This window comes from Anomaloglossus baeobatrachus, chromosome 9 (genome assembly GCF_048569485.1).
Source record: "Anomaloglossus baeobatrachus isolate aAnoBae1 chromosome 9, aAnoBae1.hap1, whole genome shotgun sequence".
In the NCBI taxonomy this organism is placed as follows: Eukaryota; Metazoa; Chordata; class Amphibia; order Anura; family Aromobatidae; genus Anomaloglossus; species Anomaloglossus baeobatrachus.
In genome coordinates, this window is record NC_134361.1 from 115,756,597 (window position 1) to 115,775,140 (window position 18,544).

The 18,544-nt window shown below is 47.2% G+C and overlaps 1 protein-coding gene across 1 annotated transcript; it reads right to left on the minus strand.

Annotated features, from left to right (window-relative positions):
• Positions 1-9,435: 9,435 nt before the first annotated feature.
• On the minus strand, positions 9,436-15,669 carry LOC142250540 (cis-aconitate decarboxylase-like). Its single transcript, XM_075322718.1, has 6 exons — positions 15,582-15,669; positions 13,186-13,240; positions 12,745-12,965; positions 12,386-12,442; positions 11,107-11,312; positions 9,436-10,912 (listed from the first exon to the last, which is right to left on the minus strand). Exons 1-6 carry the CDS (start codon positions 15,600-15,602, stop codon positions 9,991-9,993), a joined length of 1,482 nt encoding a protein of 493 aa, XP_075178833.1. The 5' UTR covers positions 15,603-15,669; the 3' UTR covers positions 9,436-9,990.
• Positions 15,670-18,544: the final 2,875 nt, after the last annotated feature.

An 18,544-nucleotide genomic window follows, 5' to 3' on the forward strand; every position in this document is an offset into this window, starting at 1 on the left:
CCCCACCAAAAGAACTTCCAAGGGGGCCCCCACCATACTTGGCACTAGGCACCTGTCAGCATTTTTTTTTTCACACCCTCTCCCCCTCCGTAAAGACAGTCTAATAAATCAGCTGTGTTTTCGGGGGGGGGGGGGGGGGGAAGGGGCACCGCTATTTATTTGCATCTGCGTCTTTAAGACGCAAAAACAAACTGCGGGCACAGGACGCTGATTGACCTCGGAAGTACCAGCGGCCGCTTGAACTTCCGGGGTCAGAGGTGTGCTAATGCTCCCTGCTATGTGCTGCGGCCGTACCTAGAAGCAGGGGCACGGTGTGGTGGGCCGCTGTCTGCTGTCCCCGCTGCGCTCCTTACATGCCAGGCACACTAGCAGGAGCAGGAGGCAGCGCGCTGTGCGCCAGCTCTGCTGTGCGCCGGCTCTGCTGTGCGCCGGCTCTGCTGTGTGCCGGCATGTACACTGCAGAGGAGCGCAGCAGAGCCAATGACCGCAGCTTCCTGTTTCCGTTCCTATTCAAATGTATTTGCGTCTTTCAGACGTAAATACATTTGAACAGCGCACCGGTACTGGGCCCCGCCCCCGACGTGCAGCAACGTGATGAGATCAGCACCTTGCTGACGTCATCACAGTGCTGCCGGCGCCACACTGGGGACATGAGGAAGCGAGCGCTCCATGAAGGAGCTGAAGAGACAGGTGTAATTAATGGGGATGAGTGAGGAGGGGCTGAGGACACAACGGTGAACATTTGTGAAGGAACACAGCTCTGTGACAGGCAGAGGAGGAGCACTGTATTCCGAGGGAGGGGGGGGAGGCAGGAGTGTGTAGGGATGGAGCAGTGTGCTGTCCCCGCTGCGCTCCTTACATGCCAGGCACACTAGCAGGAGCAGGAGGCAGCGCGCTGTGCGCCAGCTCTGCTGTGCGCCGGCTCTGCTGTGCGCCGGCTCTGCTGTGTGCCGGCATGTACACTGCAGAGGAGCGCAGCAGAGCCAATGACCGCAGCTTCCTGTTTCCGTTCCTATTCAAATGTATTTGCGTCTTTCAGACGTAAATACATTTGAACAGCGCACCGGTACTGGGCCCCGCCCCCGACGTGCAGCAACGTGATGAGATCAGCACCTTGCTGACGTCATCACAGTGCTGCCGGCGCCACACTGGGGACATGAGGAAGCGAGCGCTCCATGAAGGAGCTGAAGAGACAGGTGTAATTAATGGGGATGAGTGAGGAGGGGCTGAGGACACAACGGTGAACATTTGTGAAGGAACACAGCTCTGTGACAGGCAGAGGAGGAGCACTGTATTCCGAGGGAGGGGGGGGAGGCAGGAGTGTGTAGGGATGGAGCAGTGTAATTTGTGTGTGTAGGGGGTGATGAGGGTTGTATTGTGTGTGGGGGGAGGGGTAATGGAGGGTGCATTGTATTGTGTGTGGAGGGAGGGGTAATGGAGGGTGCACTGTATTGTGTGTGGGGGGAGGGGTAATGGAGGGTGTATTGTGTGTGGGGGGAGAGGTCATGAGGGGTGCATTGTATTGTGTGTGTGTGTGTGTGGGGAGAGGGGTAATGGGTGCATTGTATTGTGTGTGGGGAGAGGGGTAATGGGTGCATTGTATTGTGTGTGGGGAGAGGGGTAATGGGGGGTGCATTGTATTGTGTGTGGGGAGAGGGGTAATGGGGGGTGCATTGTATTGTGTGTGGGGAGAGGGGTAATGGGGGGTGCATTGTATTGTGTGTGGGGAGAGGGGTAATGGGGGGTGCATTGTATTGTGTGTGGGGAGAGGGGTAATGGGGGGTGCATTGTATTGTGTGTGGGGGGGAGGGGTAATGGGGGTGCATTGTATTGTGTGTGTGTGTGGGGGGAGGGGGAGGGGTAATGGGGGGGTGTATTGTATTGTGTGGGGGGAGGGGGAGGGGTAATGGGGGGTGTATTGTATTGTGTGTGTGTGGGGAGGGGTAATGGGGGGTGCATTGTATTGTGTGTGGGGAGGGGTAATGGGGGGTGCATTGTATTGTGTGTGGGGAGGGGTAATGGGGGGTGCATTGTATTGTGTGTGGGGAGGGGTAATGGGGGGTGCATTGTATTGTGTGTGTGTGTGTGTGTGTAGGGGTAATGGGGGTGCATTGTATTGTGTGTGTGTGTGTGTGTGGGGAGGGGTAATGGGGGGTGCATTGTATTGTGTGTGGGGAGGGGTAATGGGGGTGCATTGTATTGTGTGTGGGGAGGGGTAATGGGGGTTGCATTGTATTGTGTGTGTAGGGGTAATGGGGGGTACATTGTATTGTGTGTGTGTGTGTGTGTGGGGGGGGTAATGGGGGGTGCATTGTATTGTGTGTGTGTGTAGGGGTAATGGGGGGTGCATTGTATTGTGTGTGTGTGTGTGTGTGTGTAGGGGTAATGGGGGGTGCATTGTATTTGTGTGTGTGTGTGTGTGTGTAGGGGTAATGGGGGGTGCATTGTATTTGTGTGTGTGTGTGTGTGTAGGGGTAATGGGGGGTGCATTGTATTGTGTGTGAGGAGAGGGGTAATGGGGGGTGCATTGTATGTGTGTGTGTAGGGGTAATGGGGGGTGCATTGTATTGTGTGTGAGGAGAGGGGTAATGGGGGGTGCATTGTATTGTGTGTGGGGGGAGGGGTAATGGGGGTGCATTGTATTGTGTGTGTGTGTGTAGGGGGAGGGGTAATGGGGGGGTGCATTGTATTGTGTGTGTGTGTGTGTGTAGGGGGAGGGGTAATGGGGGGTGCATTGTATTGTGTGTGGGGAGGGGTAATGGGGGGTGCATTGTATTGTGTGTGGGGAGGGGTAATGGGGGGTGCATTGTATTGTGTGTGTAGGGGTAATGGGGGGTGCATTGTATTGTGTGTGTGTGTAGGGGTAATGGGGGGTGCATTGTATTTGTGTGTGTGTGTGTGTGTGTAGGGGTAATGGGGGGTGCATTGTATTGTGTGTGTGTAGGGGTAATGGGGGGTGCATTGTATTGTGTGTGTGTAGGGGTAATGGGGGGTGCATTGTATTGTGTGTGTGTGTGTGTGTGTGTGTGTGTAGGGGTAATGGGGGGGTGCATTGTATTGTGTGTGTGTGTGTGTAGGGGTAATGGGGGGTGTATTGTGTGTGTGAGTGTGTAGGGGTAATGGGGGTTGTATTGTGTGTGTGTGTGTGTGGGGGGGGGTAATGGGGGGTGCATTGTATTGTGTGTGTGTGTGTGTGTGTGGGGGTAATGGGGGGTGCATTGTATTGTGTGTGTGTGTGTAGGGGTAATGGGGGGTGCATTGTATTGTGTGTGTGTGTGTGTGTGTGTGTGTAGGGGTAATGGGGGGTGCATTGTATTGTGTGTGTGTGTGTGTGTAGGGGTAATGGGGGGTGCATTGTATTGTGTGTGTGTGTGTGTGTGTGTGTGTGTGTGTAGGGGGTGATGGGGGGTGCATTGTAGTGTGTGTGTGTGTGTGTGTGTGTGTGTGTGTGTGTGTGTGTCAGAGATGTGTGTGTAAGAAGCAGTACTGTGTGTGTATATATGAATTAGAGCAGTCTGTGCGCCCCCCCCCCAGAACTATATGGGTTCCCCAGAGCGCTATGTCACCCATCACAGTGATGAGTACACCACCAGAGCTGTTTGCCACTCCAGTAACGTCTATGCCCCCTGCCCCTCCTGTAATGTATATATCGTAGCCCCCAGCCCCTCTTGTGATGTATATACAGCAGTGCTGTCAGTGTGCAGTCATGTGTGTTAGTGACAGCCATCGTGAAACAGCCACATGTCCTGAAGGAGCTGGACGGAAACAAGCAGGAGAGGTGAGTGAGGCTGCTGGCGACTTTCCCATATTAATACCTGTAAGGGCTCATGCGCACGTAACTGCTGAATATTCTGCAGCGATTTGACAGCACATGTGCGCGTCAAATCGCTGCAGAAACACTGCATAATGGATGTAGTTATTCTGTACAAAAAAAGCCGATTTCCTGCGCTCTGGCTGCTGCCCCCACCATAGACAGAGCGGGAGCTGCATCCATAGCGCACGGAATAATTGACATGCTCATTTTATGAACGCACGGATTTGGGTCAACATTTTAGCACCCAAATCGCTGCGTTCATAAAAGCAATGGGTGCACGTATCATGCACAATCTACATAGATTGTATAGGGGACGCAGGACGCATGCATTTACACTGCAGTGCTATACGCAGCGTAAATGCATGTAATTACGCAACGTGCGCACGAGCCCTAATGCGTCTGTGTCTGCATGTATGTCAGTGTATATAACTGTGCATATATTTGTCTGTTTATATGTATTTTTCTGAATTTGTCTTCAAATATGTATATACGCATGCCTGTATGTGTGTGTGCGTGTTTGTGTGTGGATGGGGCCCACTGAGACTCACCCGGAGGCCACAAAACCCTGGAGCTGGCCCTGGCTGCCTTAACATTGGGATCAATAAAAAATATGTGACAAAAGCGGGCTTTACACGCTACAATATATCTAACGATGTGTCGGCGGGGTCACGTCGTAAGTGACGCACATCCGGCATCGTTAGTGATATTGTAGTGTGTGACAGCTACGTGCGACCCTGATTGTGCGTTAAAACGTTGATTGCATACACGTCGTTCATTTTCTAAAAATTGAACGTCTTTGTTCATCGTTCTTGAGGCAGCACACATCGCTCCATGTGACACCCCGGGAATGATGAACACAGCTTACCTGCGTCCCGCCGGCAATGCGGAAGGAAGGAGGTGGGCGGGATGTTTACGTCCCGCTCATCTCCGCCCCTCCGCTTCTATTGGCCGGCCGCTGTTTGACGTCCCTTTCACTTCAGGAAGTGGATGTTCGCCGCCCACAGCGAGGTCATTTGGAAGGTAAGTACGTGTGACGGGGGTTAATCGTTTGTGCGACACGGGCAACAAATTGCCTGTTCCGCACATACGATGGGGGCGTGTGTGATCGCATACGAGATCGAAATGTGTAAAGCAGCCTTAACTCTACTTTCTGTGTGTAAGTGGACAGCTGTGATTTATCCTGGACTGTATCTGTATTGTAGTACTGTAAATCTGAATGTGGCAGAACAGGATAAGATAAATGTTCATTGGATTTATATCTAAATGCTACGGTTCGTGCTCTACTGTTATGGCTAAAAATGTTAACGTTATGGGGCCCCCACCAGATTTTCTGCCCAGGGGCCCCCACCAACCTTAATCTGGCCCTGCATGTCTGTATATTGTGTGTGTGCATGTCTGCGTATTGTATGTGTGCATGTGTGCATATTGTATGTGTGCTTGTCTGCATGCTGTATGTGTTGATGTCTGTGTACTGCATGCGTGTATGTCTGCCTATTGTATAACAAAGGAGGTTTAATCCAGCACCTGACGCTTTTAATTATCCAGTCCAAAAGATTTTTTTCTTCTGGAGTCTTGATAAAATTTAAATCATTTATTGGTGTATATAAAAAATATCCAATTTAAAACATTTGCGTCTTATGCGTTTCAAGCTCTATCTGAGCTCTTACTCATAGCCTTTGTTGTTCAAGCTCCCGGGAACCGGCCCGCTTACTGTCCATGCACTGATCTTCAAAACCGGCCATGGTTGCACAAGAGGTGACCTGAACCTATTTATATTCAATTTCTCTGCATATTGTATGTTGCTTGTCTTTGTGTGTGCAGTATACAAAAACAGCCAAAGGCCCCCTCTATATTTAGTTCAATAGAGCGCAGTGGTGGTATAAAGTATAGTGAAGTGTCTCTCCTCTGGTACAATGCCAATAGAACTAAACCCAATAACGCTAGTAATGCAGTGGTGATGAGGGTGCTGGGGGTCCTCCTTATACCACCACTGCGTTCTATACAGTAGAACTAAATATAGAGGGGGGCTTTGGCTGTTTTTGTATACTTACCATTTGGTACAACAAAAGGGAGAATTAACCATTCAAGGTAGAGGGATTTACAGGTATTCATCCTTCTCAGGCATGTTTTTTCAATGTGCTACCAATATTAAGAAATTCCGCCTCCCAGCTATAAAAATTAAAAGTATTAATTAAAAATAAAAAGTGTATTACATATAACAGAGGTTTACATTTAAGGCTTTAGACGTTTGTTAAGCAACCCGATATCATTATTCATTGTTCAAACCTCCGTTTTATTTCTATTAGATAAAATCCTTTGACGAAGACCCAATTATTGGGTCAAAACGTTAACGTAGGATGAATACTACCTTCGGATTTTTCTGTTCACTAATTTACTATTAAAGCATTGAAAGAAACCCATTTTTCATTATTTTTTATTACATTTGTGCTATAGTCTAAGTTTTTTTATTATTAATTCACCTTCTGTAAGCATAGACTGTCTGGGGCCTTGATGCTGAGCGTCCTGCATGAGGAACCAACTACCCCAGTTGCTAATTCTCCTGGTCACCATTCTGATCCAACTACGTTGTATACTTTGTGTACCTTCCACCTCCTTTTTTATAATATCCCTGGATCCCCAGGCCTCTGTGTGCTCCAGTGCAGGCTCCCAAGGCCTCTGTGCTCTCCTCTGCAGCCTCCCCAGGCCTATATGTGCTCCTCTGCAGCCTCCCCAGGCATCTCTGTGCTCCTCTGCAAGCTGCAGAGGAGCGCACACAGCCCTGGGGGCACAAACCTGAGGGACGCTGGGGCAGCAGCTCAACTTCTTTAGGACAAGAGCACATTGCAGGCTTACCCCGCCCACAAAGTATGTCCTCCTGTGTATGTGCATGCTTGAGCCTATGTATGTGTGGCACCCCAGGGTTCAGTTGCCACAAATATACCTGTACCTGGGCAGGGAAGGATCTCCACATTAGGTAATCCCACATACAACATTTCCACTCCAAGCCTGGAGGGGGAGCTCTACATGTCGAGTTCAGGTGAGGTCCCTTTTAAATCCAGGTTTGGAGGCGGAGTCAGAGAGACAGTTGACAGTTGGAGAAAAGGAGACTGTGCGAGCAGAGAGTGAGGGAAGACATCAAAATGGAGAGGGCAGTGCTTAGCCCGCACAAGTAACTGTGTGACCGCCTGAGGGATCAAGAGTGAGGCAAAAGAGGAGAGACCGGGGAGGTGGAGCCTGACTGGTTCATCCCCAAGGAACAGCGCTGATTATCGGACACCGGCGTCCGAGATTGTGAGGGATCTAATCTGCCCAGCAATAAAGACCGGGGGCCAGGGAGACTGCAGATCTCCTGGCCGCAGCAGCACCTGAAGGCAAAGCCGCTACACAGAGCTTAGGGACCGCAGTGAGTACAGCAGTGCCCCTTAGAGAAGCTCCCGCCGCCTGCCATACAGGTAAAGACAGTGAGAATGGGACAAGGTATAGCTACAGGCAGCCTAGTACGAAGGAGAGACACAGCGCAGCATGGAGGCTTCACAACTGACCTGGTGCAGAGATCCTGAACTGTTCCCAGATTACCCAAAACTGTAACATCAGAAACTGAACCCCTTTTTAACACCTGCAAGTAAAATCTGGTCAGAGTTAATGAATTGGTGTGACGCACTTTATGTCTTCATCTGAGGAGCTATAGGCTGCTGCACTAAAGTGACAGTTGAAAAGGCTGTGAGGAAAAACCGCCATATCTGTGTACTACTAAAACTGCCCTGGGGACCCCGCTTCACCTACGGGAAGCGTAAACAACTGGCTGCCTAACCATCACCCCACAGGTCTGACCTGCAGCCCCAGTAACCATACTGGAACCGTAGGTGGCGTCACGAAATACTTTTATTTATTTATTTATTTTTTTCTTTATTATTTTTTTTTATTTTATTATTTATTGACTTTCAGCGACCACCAGGGCCACGGAACCGGGCACAGGCCCCCGTGACATAATCCCATTAACCAACACCCGGAACCGAGTACCCCACGGCCCTGGGGCGGGTCATATGTATGGGCTGCTTCCCGGTTGGTAGGCATGTATTGCGTGCGGGGTTTAAAGGGCCAGCAGCTAGTAAGACACAGCTGCTGCCTGGGCATTGCTTGGGGGATGCAGGAAAGGTCATAGCGGGCTGCATACGGTCCGCGGGCCGGAGGTTCCCCACCCCTGCCTTACATTATACAGGAATATTTCACATTACATTATTAACATTGCTACATCTTACACATTATACATTCCTATCTTATATTACTAACACTTTTCTCTATCATGCATTACATTATACTGTTCTGATGCGATTGCTTTCTTTAGAGGGAAAACACGACCATAGGTCCACCTTCTTACTTGTCAATTGCTTTATCTTTTGCTTCTCTTATTGCTTCAATTGAGAAAGGCAGAAGAGAAAAGTTGCCACATGATAGTAAGTAGGCAAACTGCATAAGGAGCGCTAATGTGGAGAGCACAGGGGGTAAGAAAACAGTTTAATCCTAAAAGAAAGTCAGAATATATATTTTGATGGTAAAAATAAAGCTGACCAAAGGGTTTTTTTTAAAGGTGGTGATCAAAAAAGCCTCACCATAAAACCTCACCGCAAAACTATGGGAATAATTTGCAATTTCCAATTTACATATTTTTTATTCTGACATCATGTTCTGTTCCCATATCTCTGTAGGTAAGCTCTGCAATTCTAGAACTGTATTAATGTAGTACGCTTGACTCTGTTCATGCATTAATGTAGTAAGCTCGGTTCTGTTCCCATATTTATGTAGTAAAATCAGTTCTGGTGCTGTATTTATGTAGTAAGCTCGGTTTTGTTCCCATATCTATGTAGTAGGCTCAGTTCTGGTACTGTATTTATGTAGTAACCTCTGTTCTGTTTCCATATCTATTTTCCAGCCACCATTATCTTGAAAGACAGTTACCTCTGCTGCTTTATTGTGGCGGCCAGAGATAACCAGGCTAAAGGTGGGTTGACACAACTCAAGGGCCACTGCTTTGTGATTGCTCCAAGACCAAACTTTGCCATTCAGCCATCCACTGATGATAGTATCACGTTTTGGGCCTTTTTTACTTCATATCGGCCAGAACGAGTTGCTCAAGGAATGAATTCTGACTTAAGACAAGTTTGAAAGGAAAATGCCAGAACATCTGTACATGAGCTGAATCTCAAGAGAATGTGCGTCATGTAGCAAGAAAATGACCACAAAATACAAGTCACTCTACTAATGAATAAAGAAAAAGTTAAAGTTTTAGAATGTCCAAATCAAAAGTCCTGACTTTAAAGGGACTCTGTCTGCACAGAATGACTGTTTAAACCAAGTACAGGCGCTCGGTGCATCATGGCATGGCAAGCATTTAAGTGCACCTTCCCTCCTGCTATTCCCCCCCATTGTTCTATTACCGGTTATGTTGTAAATTTGCCCCCTGTGTGGGGGATTTAATGCATTTTCTCTTGTAAAGGTGCATCACAACATCTCATTAACCTTTTATGATATCAAAAATATATTTTCTAAAGGCCTGTGATAAAGAATGCAAGCTGGATATTAAATACTGTTTGATGAAAATGTATTAAATAACCTACAAATAATATACAAAATAAAAAACATCATCGTAGATACTTTCATCAAGTTTTATATACAAAGAAAGGAGAAACTTGTGATCGGGTCACAGAAGCAGAATTCACCAACTTTCCAGACTGGACATAAGTTGCTGAATCATTTATCTAATTCCGTTAATCAGATAATCCATACATGATTAGTTACTGTACAAATAATACAAATTGTGATATTTTATTACCGAAGCCACAACACTGTGCTGGATCCATATGATGAGAGATCTCAGCGGTGATCAGCCGGCCCCATTGACTTAGGATTTGTGCACACGGCGCACACATAAATCACATATCTTTCTATGACAGATGTCTTGTAATCCCAATCTGACGGCTATCCTGTCTCCGATGAATACACAGACACTTCACTTACAAAATATAAATATACATAAATATTCACATCCAAACTAAGACTTATTGAACCCACATTGACCATCATTGGTCATCGCTGCATTGGGCAGATTACAGGAATCTTGTAAACATCTGAATTCAGTCTTTTCTTTTCAGTTATAAAATAAGAACCATTTTCTGAAGTTACTGGAGCAGGAGGGGTAACTGTGAGCTATCGGAGATACTCTCTAGATTCTCTACCATCTGGATTACCCCCTGAATTTGGTCTTTCTGTAGGATGTCCCCAGCATTGGACATGAATTTCTTCAGTAGAGATTCTCGGCTCAAAGGTTTCCTCCAGTGCCCATAAAAAGTGTCACATTTTCCAATAATCACATCTCCATTTTTCAGCAGCAAGGCCACTTCTCCATACATCTTATCAAAGTTGGCCTCATTGTCTTGTGGGTGCTCCACTACCACTTTGCTCAGGAGATTATGGATTTCCTTACGAAACATTTTATCTTCATGGAAAGACTTAATGTTGACTTCCCCATCCAGTAGTGCCGTACAGGCATTGAACTGGAAGGAGTGACGAGCCTGATGCTCGGAGTCAGGGAAGGGTCTGTTGATGTATTTGGAGACTGGAATTCTAAGAACAATAGTCTGAATGGCAGATGGGTCAAATGAACCATATTGCTCTTCAAATCTGTTCCTCACTGAGACAGAAGCGTCAGCGATCCAGTGCATTCCTAAATGTGCTGGAAAGGACTTGAAAGCAATGTCTTGCGTCTCAAGAAGAAATTCATACTGATTTCCAGGTGAAGAAAGAGCTTTAGGCTGATAGTCACCATAAAAAGCACTAAAACCAGAGCATCCGGGCACATCATCAAGTATGAGAGAGTTGGTCTCCATACCATTAGCAGCCAGAATGGCAGCTTCTAGCCCTAATCTAGTTGCATTGCCGATGTGTAATGGCTTGGCTAGAGTGGCAGCATTTGCCATTGGAGCACCCGCGAGAGAGGCTGCGATCGCCAGGGCATGGGTACATTGGTCTTTGTCTAAAGAAAGAAGTTTGGCTGAAGCTGCTGCACTTCCCATGGTGCCGACGACAGAGGGTGGGTGAAATCTGTAAAAAAGAAAACATTTCATTAACTAACTCTAATAAATTATACAATGTAACATAATTTTCTTAACCCTAGAACGCATACCTGGGGCCTCGCAGGCCTGATAGGTTACTTGTTTTGTATGGTAGATTTCTATGGTTGCGTGTTCTAGGGTTAAGCAATGGTCACTATGCGCTCAATAGAGATAACTACTCACTTTTTAGGAATATTCTTTGCTTCACTAGAGAAACTCATCAGTCTTCCTTGAATTTCAATCCCTACATTGAACGCTGTCAGGAGATCGTCCCCACTGACTCTTCTGTCATGTGAAAGCATCTGAGACAGTGCCAGAATGGCAGGGAGCACAGCGCCTGATGGGTGGGTGGCAGGGTGCCATGTATCGTCAAAGTCCATAGAGTGCACCTGTGTGAATAGGCAGATTATCTATATAAGCCTTCTTTTGTGTTATGATTAAAGTGGTTGTCCAGTCTGGTGATAAAGTTTGCAGTCACTCTAGATGATTGCAGACTTCTGAACCCTTAGGGGTACGGTACTTTGCACACTACGACATCGCAGCTGCGATGTCGGTGGTGTTAAATCGAAAGTGATGCACATCCGGCGTCGCTGTCGACATCAGAGTGTGTAAATCGTTTTTGATACGATTAACGAGCACAAAAGCGTCGAAATCGTATCATCGGTGTAGCATCGGTCATTTCCATAATTTCGGAAAGACCAATGTTACGATGTTGTTCCTCGTTCCTGCGGCAGCACACATCGCTGTGTGTGAAGCCGCAGGAGCGAGGAACATCACCTTACCTGCGTCCTGGCTGCAATGAGGAAGGAAGTAGGTGGGCGGGGTCCCGCTCATCTCCGCCCCCCTGCTTCTATTGGCCGCCTGCCGTGTGACGTCGCTGTGACGCCGCACGACCCGCCCCCTTAGGAAGGAGGCGGGTCACCGGCCAGAGCGACGTCGCAGGGCAGGTAAGTGCATGTGAAGCTGCCGTAGCGATAATGTTCGCTACGGCAGCTATCACAAGATATCGCAGCTGCGACGGGGCAGGGACTATTGCGCTCGGCATCGCTACCATCGGCTTGCGATGTCGTAGTTTGCAAAGTACCCCTTACAGCGCACACACCGCACGCTATCAAGATTCTCCATTGCTGGGATCGTCATGTGACCGCAAGTTTGAGATTTGCATCCTTCTGGCCACATTCACACTAGATGTGCTCAATACAAGTGAACTGAGTGAGGCCGAGCACGTCTAGTTGGCACATAGCTGTATACTCACGGCCACATGACCATCAGCTCTCACCGGAGAATCCTGACAGTGTGCGGTGCATGTGCAGTAAGAATTCAGAAGACAACAGTCATGTAGAGTAACCGCAAACTTTTATCACAAGACAGGAGAACCCATTTATTGACAAATGATGACCGGTTAGTGCTGAATACAATCTTATATTTCCTGTTACTATGGCTCTTTATACTATATACTTACAGCGACACCATTAGCATAGGCTGCCAGGGTTGGTGAAAGCTTTAAACCTTTTTGGCCGTAGACTGAACAAAAGGCAGAATTTCCATAGGATGAGAAGTGCAGGTCCTAAAATAATCAATAACATACACAATAATATAACCAAAATAATAATTTTATGATAACTTACAACTATTAATGGAACCTCTGACACAAAATATCAGAGCCCCGATCACATGTGTATCCCAGAACGTGGCATTAATATACCGAATACACCAATGTTCTTCAATACTTCCCCCATTATCAGTATCACACCCTGTACACCCATATCTGGGCTCTATTCAATATAATTCAGACTCACAAAAATATACTTCAAGAATAATCCATGTAAAGAATGGAAAATTGTGGGTATTTACCTGGCAGTATTTCACCACAATCTTAAAGACATGTGTTGTGCTGCCAACCAGTCCCACACCAATGTTGTCCAGGATCATGCGTTTACTTCTGTGACGGACGACATCAGACAGATGCTCCGGGCGGATCCCATCGATAAATGAAGCAAAACTGCTGGTTACTGTGTCTTCCAACTGGTTTCCAGTAATCACTAGAAGGAAACGTATCATTAGTAAAGTGTCCTGACCCTCTATTGTTCAGGGGATTTTTACTTTGTTCTTACATTTGTTTGTTTTATCTGTGTTTGATACAACGTCTTATAAAGTCAATCTCTGCATTACTATCATTCTGGCCTCATGGTGCAAGGTCACATGAAGGTCACATTTTCAGGGGAAAGAGAGAACATTGGGGGTAAGATGAAAAATATTTACCTTTCACTGCAGACTTGTGAAGATGTCTCGAAAGTTTATGAAATTTCTCCGTTTTCTGGAAGAAAGAAACATTGTAACTAGAACATGTGTTGGCGATCACATTACTATAGAATACGCGGGATAAATCTTCTAGTATGAGACACTGACAACTGTGATTCTCTAATGTTAACTGTATGTGAACTGGGCACATATGCACTAAGTGTTGTGTTATTTCTCCACTATTCCTCCATTATTCCTCCATTCTTCCTCCTTTATTCTCCTGTTATTCCTCTAATATTCCTCCGCTATTTGTCCCTTATTCTTCCATAATTATTTTTGTAAATGTATGAGTCCATTGAGAATTGAGTGTTACCCCAGCAGGACGCGTATATGTCCTGTGTGACAATGGCAGCACTGAATGATCAGTATTTAGTTGTGTAGAGTGAAGTTTCAAAAGTGAAAATTGTAACAATAATCCCCAATTCCATAAAGGGAACCTGTCATTATATTAATGCTTCCAGAACCTCAGTCCACATGAATCAGAGCCAAACTGTGTGACTGTAGCCAGGTAAGTCTCTCTATGAAATGCTGCAGTGTTACAGAGAGAATATAGATTGAATATCCGGTTGAGGACCAGTCCGGTGCCCCCCGCTGGCTTCTACCCGCCCCGCTCCTGCTGATTGACAGGTCTTTCTCATATATGCATTTATGGAGCAGGAGAGAAGAAGTCGGGCCAGCAACATCATCGACTCCTCAGGTCTCTCCTCGGCTTTTCATACTATGTTCTTCCTGAAACTTTGCAGCGTTTCCAGATACATCGGGCTGTAGTCGCACAGACGAGCTCTGATTCATGCTGCTTGTGGTTTGGGCAGAATACATCTAATAACAGGCTCCATTTTAAGACTGGCGTTTCTACACTTGTCTTAATGAAGGGAGCTCTGGAGTAAGATCTGACAGATTCTTAAGGAAGTGTGCGCCTCTTTAATGAGTTTGGGATATCTCTCAGCCACTATGTGCCACCAGCAGAAATGTATGCGTCGTATATTCTATTGTAAGCTGATCTGCATCTGTAGTATAAATTATGATGAATTTATTGGGCTTCTTTGCGCCCCGTCCATACCAATCTCCACTCACTTTTCAGAACGAGGATGGGCCCGGACTCTACCAATGTAAAAATGGCAAAAGTTGCTACATTTGTGAGCACCTTCAAGTGACACAAAGTTTAACATCAGTTTTATGCTATAATTTTAGGAAAATCTGCTTTCTGAATCGGCCACTAGTGTTCAGATTACTCATAAATTTACAGGAGGAATCACAGATAAATATCACAAATCAGAGATCTAAGGAAGAAACATTTCATGAGGAATAGAAGTATTTACTAACACAGGTCAGGAAAGCTGCCGATCCTCTAAGGCTGTGTGCACACTGTGCGTTGAGTTTCTTGCAGTTCTAAACGCATTCTCTGGCAGAAATTGTCTTTGTCAAATTTGGTTTTGATCACAAAAATGCTAAAAATATGGTTGCGTTTTTAACAGCATTGTGCGCACACAAAAAAATATCACAATTTCCCATAGACTTTGCTTGATAATTAAAACGCATGCATTTTGGCATTAAAATGCTGCAGTTCAAAACGAAAAAAAAAATTAAAAAACGCAAAGTGCGCACATAGCCTTACACTGTAGGGAAATAAGGCTTAGTAATGGGCTAAACTGAATTACCTATCAAATCAATGTCTTATAAACCAATTATAGGGGGAACTGCATATAGAATAGAGAGGACATCACACAATTTATATAAATCAGGTTATAGTTTAATGTCTACAATATTTTTTCAATTTTTAATGTAAAAGAAATATAATGCAGTTTATTCTGTAAAATATCAGTGATTCTATATGAAAAGCAAAAGACTTATTTGTCCTAAACTGAGAAAACTGCCTGTGAGTGTAATGCTTGATTCAACCAGTAGAGGCCGCTCCATCCTCACATCACTTGTAAAATGCAGGAGATGGAAATATTTCTAAAACGTTTGAAAAGTGTTTGTAACAATTATATCAATTTGTTTTAACAAAATAAACTGTGAATATTTTGGTTAAATTGTTTAAAATATAACATGAATTTCCAAAATAAATGTACAAGAAAGAAATATAGCAAATAAATATGTAAGAGTTAAGGTCTTGTGATATCATGCTGAAAACAAAAGTGTCATGTATAAAATAATATAAATTATTAATTATTATTATTATTATTATCTTATTTTGCAAGCCTGAAATATATCCGTAGTATATCCACAGGTGGATTTCAGAAAAATAAAAATCAGTATATCTATCTATGTATACGTCTTTGCTTATGCACCGAAATGTGGGAGATAAAAGGAAGTTTTAAGACAGTTAATTGAATCCTCGTATATATGTCACTTACATTGACAAGTGCAGAAAGCATCGTGACGACACTTGAGACGTCTCAGCTGGGATTTTTGATGGCTGTTTTGCTGTCTTGTGTCTTTAGTTCTGTCCAGAGATATTTATTTTGGCCATATATATATATATATATCTGTATTCTTACATCATTGCTATGTCAAAGGAAACAGGAGGAGCTAAGTGAAGAATCCGCCCAGGAAACACAGAGAATAATTGTGGCATTTTCTGCGCGATGTAAAGTGGCCGATGTCACCAGAAGCTTTTCCTCCGGGCGCGGCACTAGAATCATTATCTTGTGGGTTTCTGCTTTTCAGGTTTCTGTTCCTGCTCCAGAGTCTTGGTCTGATGTGACCATGATCTTAATGAAGTTGTATGTGATGCCTCAGGGAACGTGGCTAATTACAATGCAATAAGGATTTTCCAGCGACCTCATAAAACCTTCCTAGTAACTTACTCATCGGGTTATTCTGGATTTTACCGAAGACGTCTCTGTGTTATCTTAGGGACCTTTGACTTGTAAAGATCAATAAGTAAAAGTTACCACTGATTGATGAAATAATAATGAGCTGGCGAGGATCAGAAGACATACAATTTACTGTAATAATGATGCTTTTTGTCACTTTGCTTTAGAAATGACTGATCTTCCTCCTGTTCCCTCTGCCAATGACTAGCACATGGCTATTTACATAAAGTGATAAAACCCTGACGGCATCATACAATAATGTGATCAATATTTTATCCCATCTTATTCCTATCTATCATCCTGCATTGTATTAGCATGTGCACTTCTATCAATTCAATAACGCTTCAGGACAGCATCACATGGGCAGCCAGAGCCAGATTTTCCTGCTAAAAGGATACTGTGATTATGCATTAAAGTCTTCTAAATAAGCCACCATATTATAAGTAAATGTGACGCCCTGGACTAGCCAGGTAGTCACAGACATAACAACATACACACCCCCTACCCTAGACAGTTACACCAGTCAAACAAAAACCCTTATTGCCTCCCTCCAAGGTCTGATGTCGACACCAGGTGGGGCGGAGCCAGGCGGTTGGCCCCACCCACCGAGGAGTTCACAGGCCTGGAGGTGGGAAAAGCAGTTAGTTAGTGTTTGGAGGTGAAAGTGAGAGGTCAGAAACTGCAAGTGTCTGGGTTGGAGCCCAGGCACTGACAGGAAGGTTGGCAGACGGTGGTGGCCATCTGCAGGAGTTAGTGAATCTCTGCAGAGCCGTAGGACCGGGGTCGGGCGTTGGCCCGCCGGTACCAAACCAGGGAGCGGAGTGAAGCTAATCACACAGGCAGGGCCATCGGACCTTGCCCTGGCTTGGAACCGCCGACAACAGTCAAATCCGAGTGTGACAAGAACCCCAGGGGTTTCCCAACAACCAAGACCCGACAGAAGGCAACAGTCCACACCGTGAGGATATACAGCCACCGCCATAGGCTAGAGATCCAAGGGCCAGCGCCTGCGGGCAAAACGGGCTTCTACGGCACCTATACGCCGGGGAGCGGACTACCAGTGGGCAACCACAGGAGTCAGAACATTCTAACAGGTGCAGGGAAAGACAGCCACCATCAGCCGTCCGGGGAGAGCACAACACTGCAGCCGGCTGCGGGACCCGTCCATCCAGCCGTTTGGTTTACCAGAGACTCTGTCATTGACTGCCTGAGTGAGTACACCAGTGCCATCCGGCACCGTGCCGCGCTGCCCCTGCAACCCTGCATCCCAGCCATCCAGCCTCCCCGTATCACCACCGGGCCCCGGGATCACCAACCCTACCCACGGAGGGGACAACATCCTAGCTGCTCCCTACCATCGCTCCCGGGATCCCTGTCATCAGCAGCGGTGGTGAAAATAATCACTACGACCCGTGGGTGGCGTCACGAACTATCTCCCAAAACAAACCACCCCCTTTTCCCTCGTGGACGAGGAGCGCTGCTCGAGTCCCCGGGTCCGGCCCACCGCTCAAGCCACCGAGCAGCAGCAGAAGCCCCGGACCCGAGCGTGGTGAGCGTGTCCCCTCCGCCCGCGACAACTTGGCGTCACGAACAGGATAGAACCAGTCTGCCTACCGGTAGAAGTGCGCCTTGTAGTCCCCGCTGGCGGCGTCCGGCCAAAAAATTGAAGTTTGCCTCTGCCTCATGTAACCGAGGGTATAAAGAGCAGGGACGCCAGGACTCTGCGACACATCCGGTTCCTGGAAGCACAAGCGCTGACATGTCCGCCCCGTACGGCCACGCAGAGATCCCGGAGCCCACGCCAGGAACAGCGGCATGGGTGGATGCCCGGACCGCGCAAATGTGCTGCCGCCTGCAGGCCCAGGTCCGATTCTTGATGGAGCGGTGGGTGGCCGAAATGGAGGAGGTGGCGGCGGCCGTGCGGAGACGCGAGGTGGAGGCAGTGTTGGAGGAGCGGGTAAGCGACCCACGCCCCTGTGTCCCTGAAGGACCGGTCGCTGCGGCTGAGGGGCCCGGTCTGCGCCCACTCACCCTGCTGGCTCCCCCACCACCTGCACCGGCTGTTGCCACCTCGCCACTAGGCTCGCTCTCCCTGACACCGGCAGCGTAATCCAGTCCGTCCGCCCTGGAGGACCAGCCTGTAGGCGTTGTCCGTGAACGGCCCGTGTCCCTCCCGCTGCCATGGAAGATCCCGCGGGAAGTGCCCGTCCGCGAAAAGAAGCCGTCGGCCCCAGAAGCGGCCGCACCCGAGACCGTCCCGGCCCCGGCAGTCCGGCTACTGGAGAGGTGGAAGCCGTGAACCGGAAGGCCCAGCAGGTGAGGTCTGCTGTCCCTGCACCCCACGCCTCGGCTGAGGCTGCGCCGGGTCGTCGCTGCAAAGCAGCAGCCCAGGCCGCGTCACCGCAGAACCCCCACAAGAGATTACCGGTCGTGGCCGGTGTGGGCGAAGTCCAGCGGGGCCCGACCCGTGCGCAGCAGCATGCAAACGCCCCTTACTGGGA

Bases quoted from the DNA above. Each gene is read 5' to 3' on its own strand.
- LOC142250540 (XM_075322718.1), bottom strand. From the start codon at position 15,602: ATGCTTTCTGCACTTGTCAAT. The intron at 12,966-13,185 runs GTAAATATTTTT...GTTTCCTTCTAG, and splicing joins TCACAAGTCTGCAGTGAAAG to TGATTACTGGAAACCAGTTG. The intron at 10,913-11,106 runs GTGAGTAGTTAT...TCTTTTTTACAG, and splicing joins GCAAAGAATATTCCTAAAAA to ATTTCACCCACCCTCTGTCG.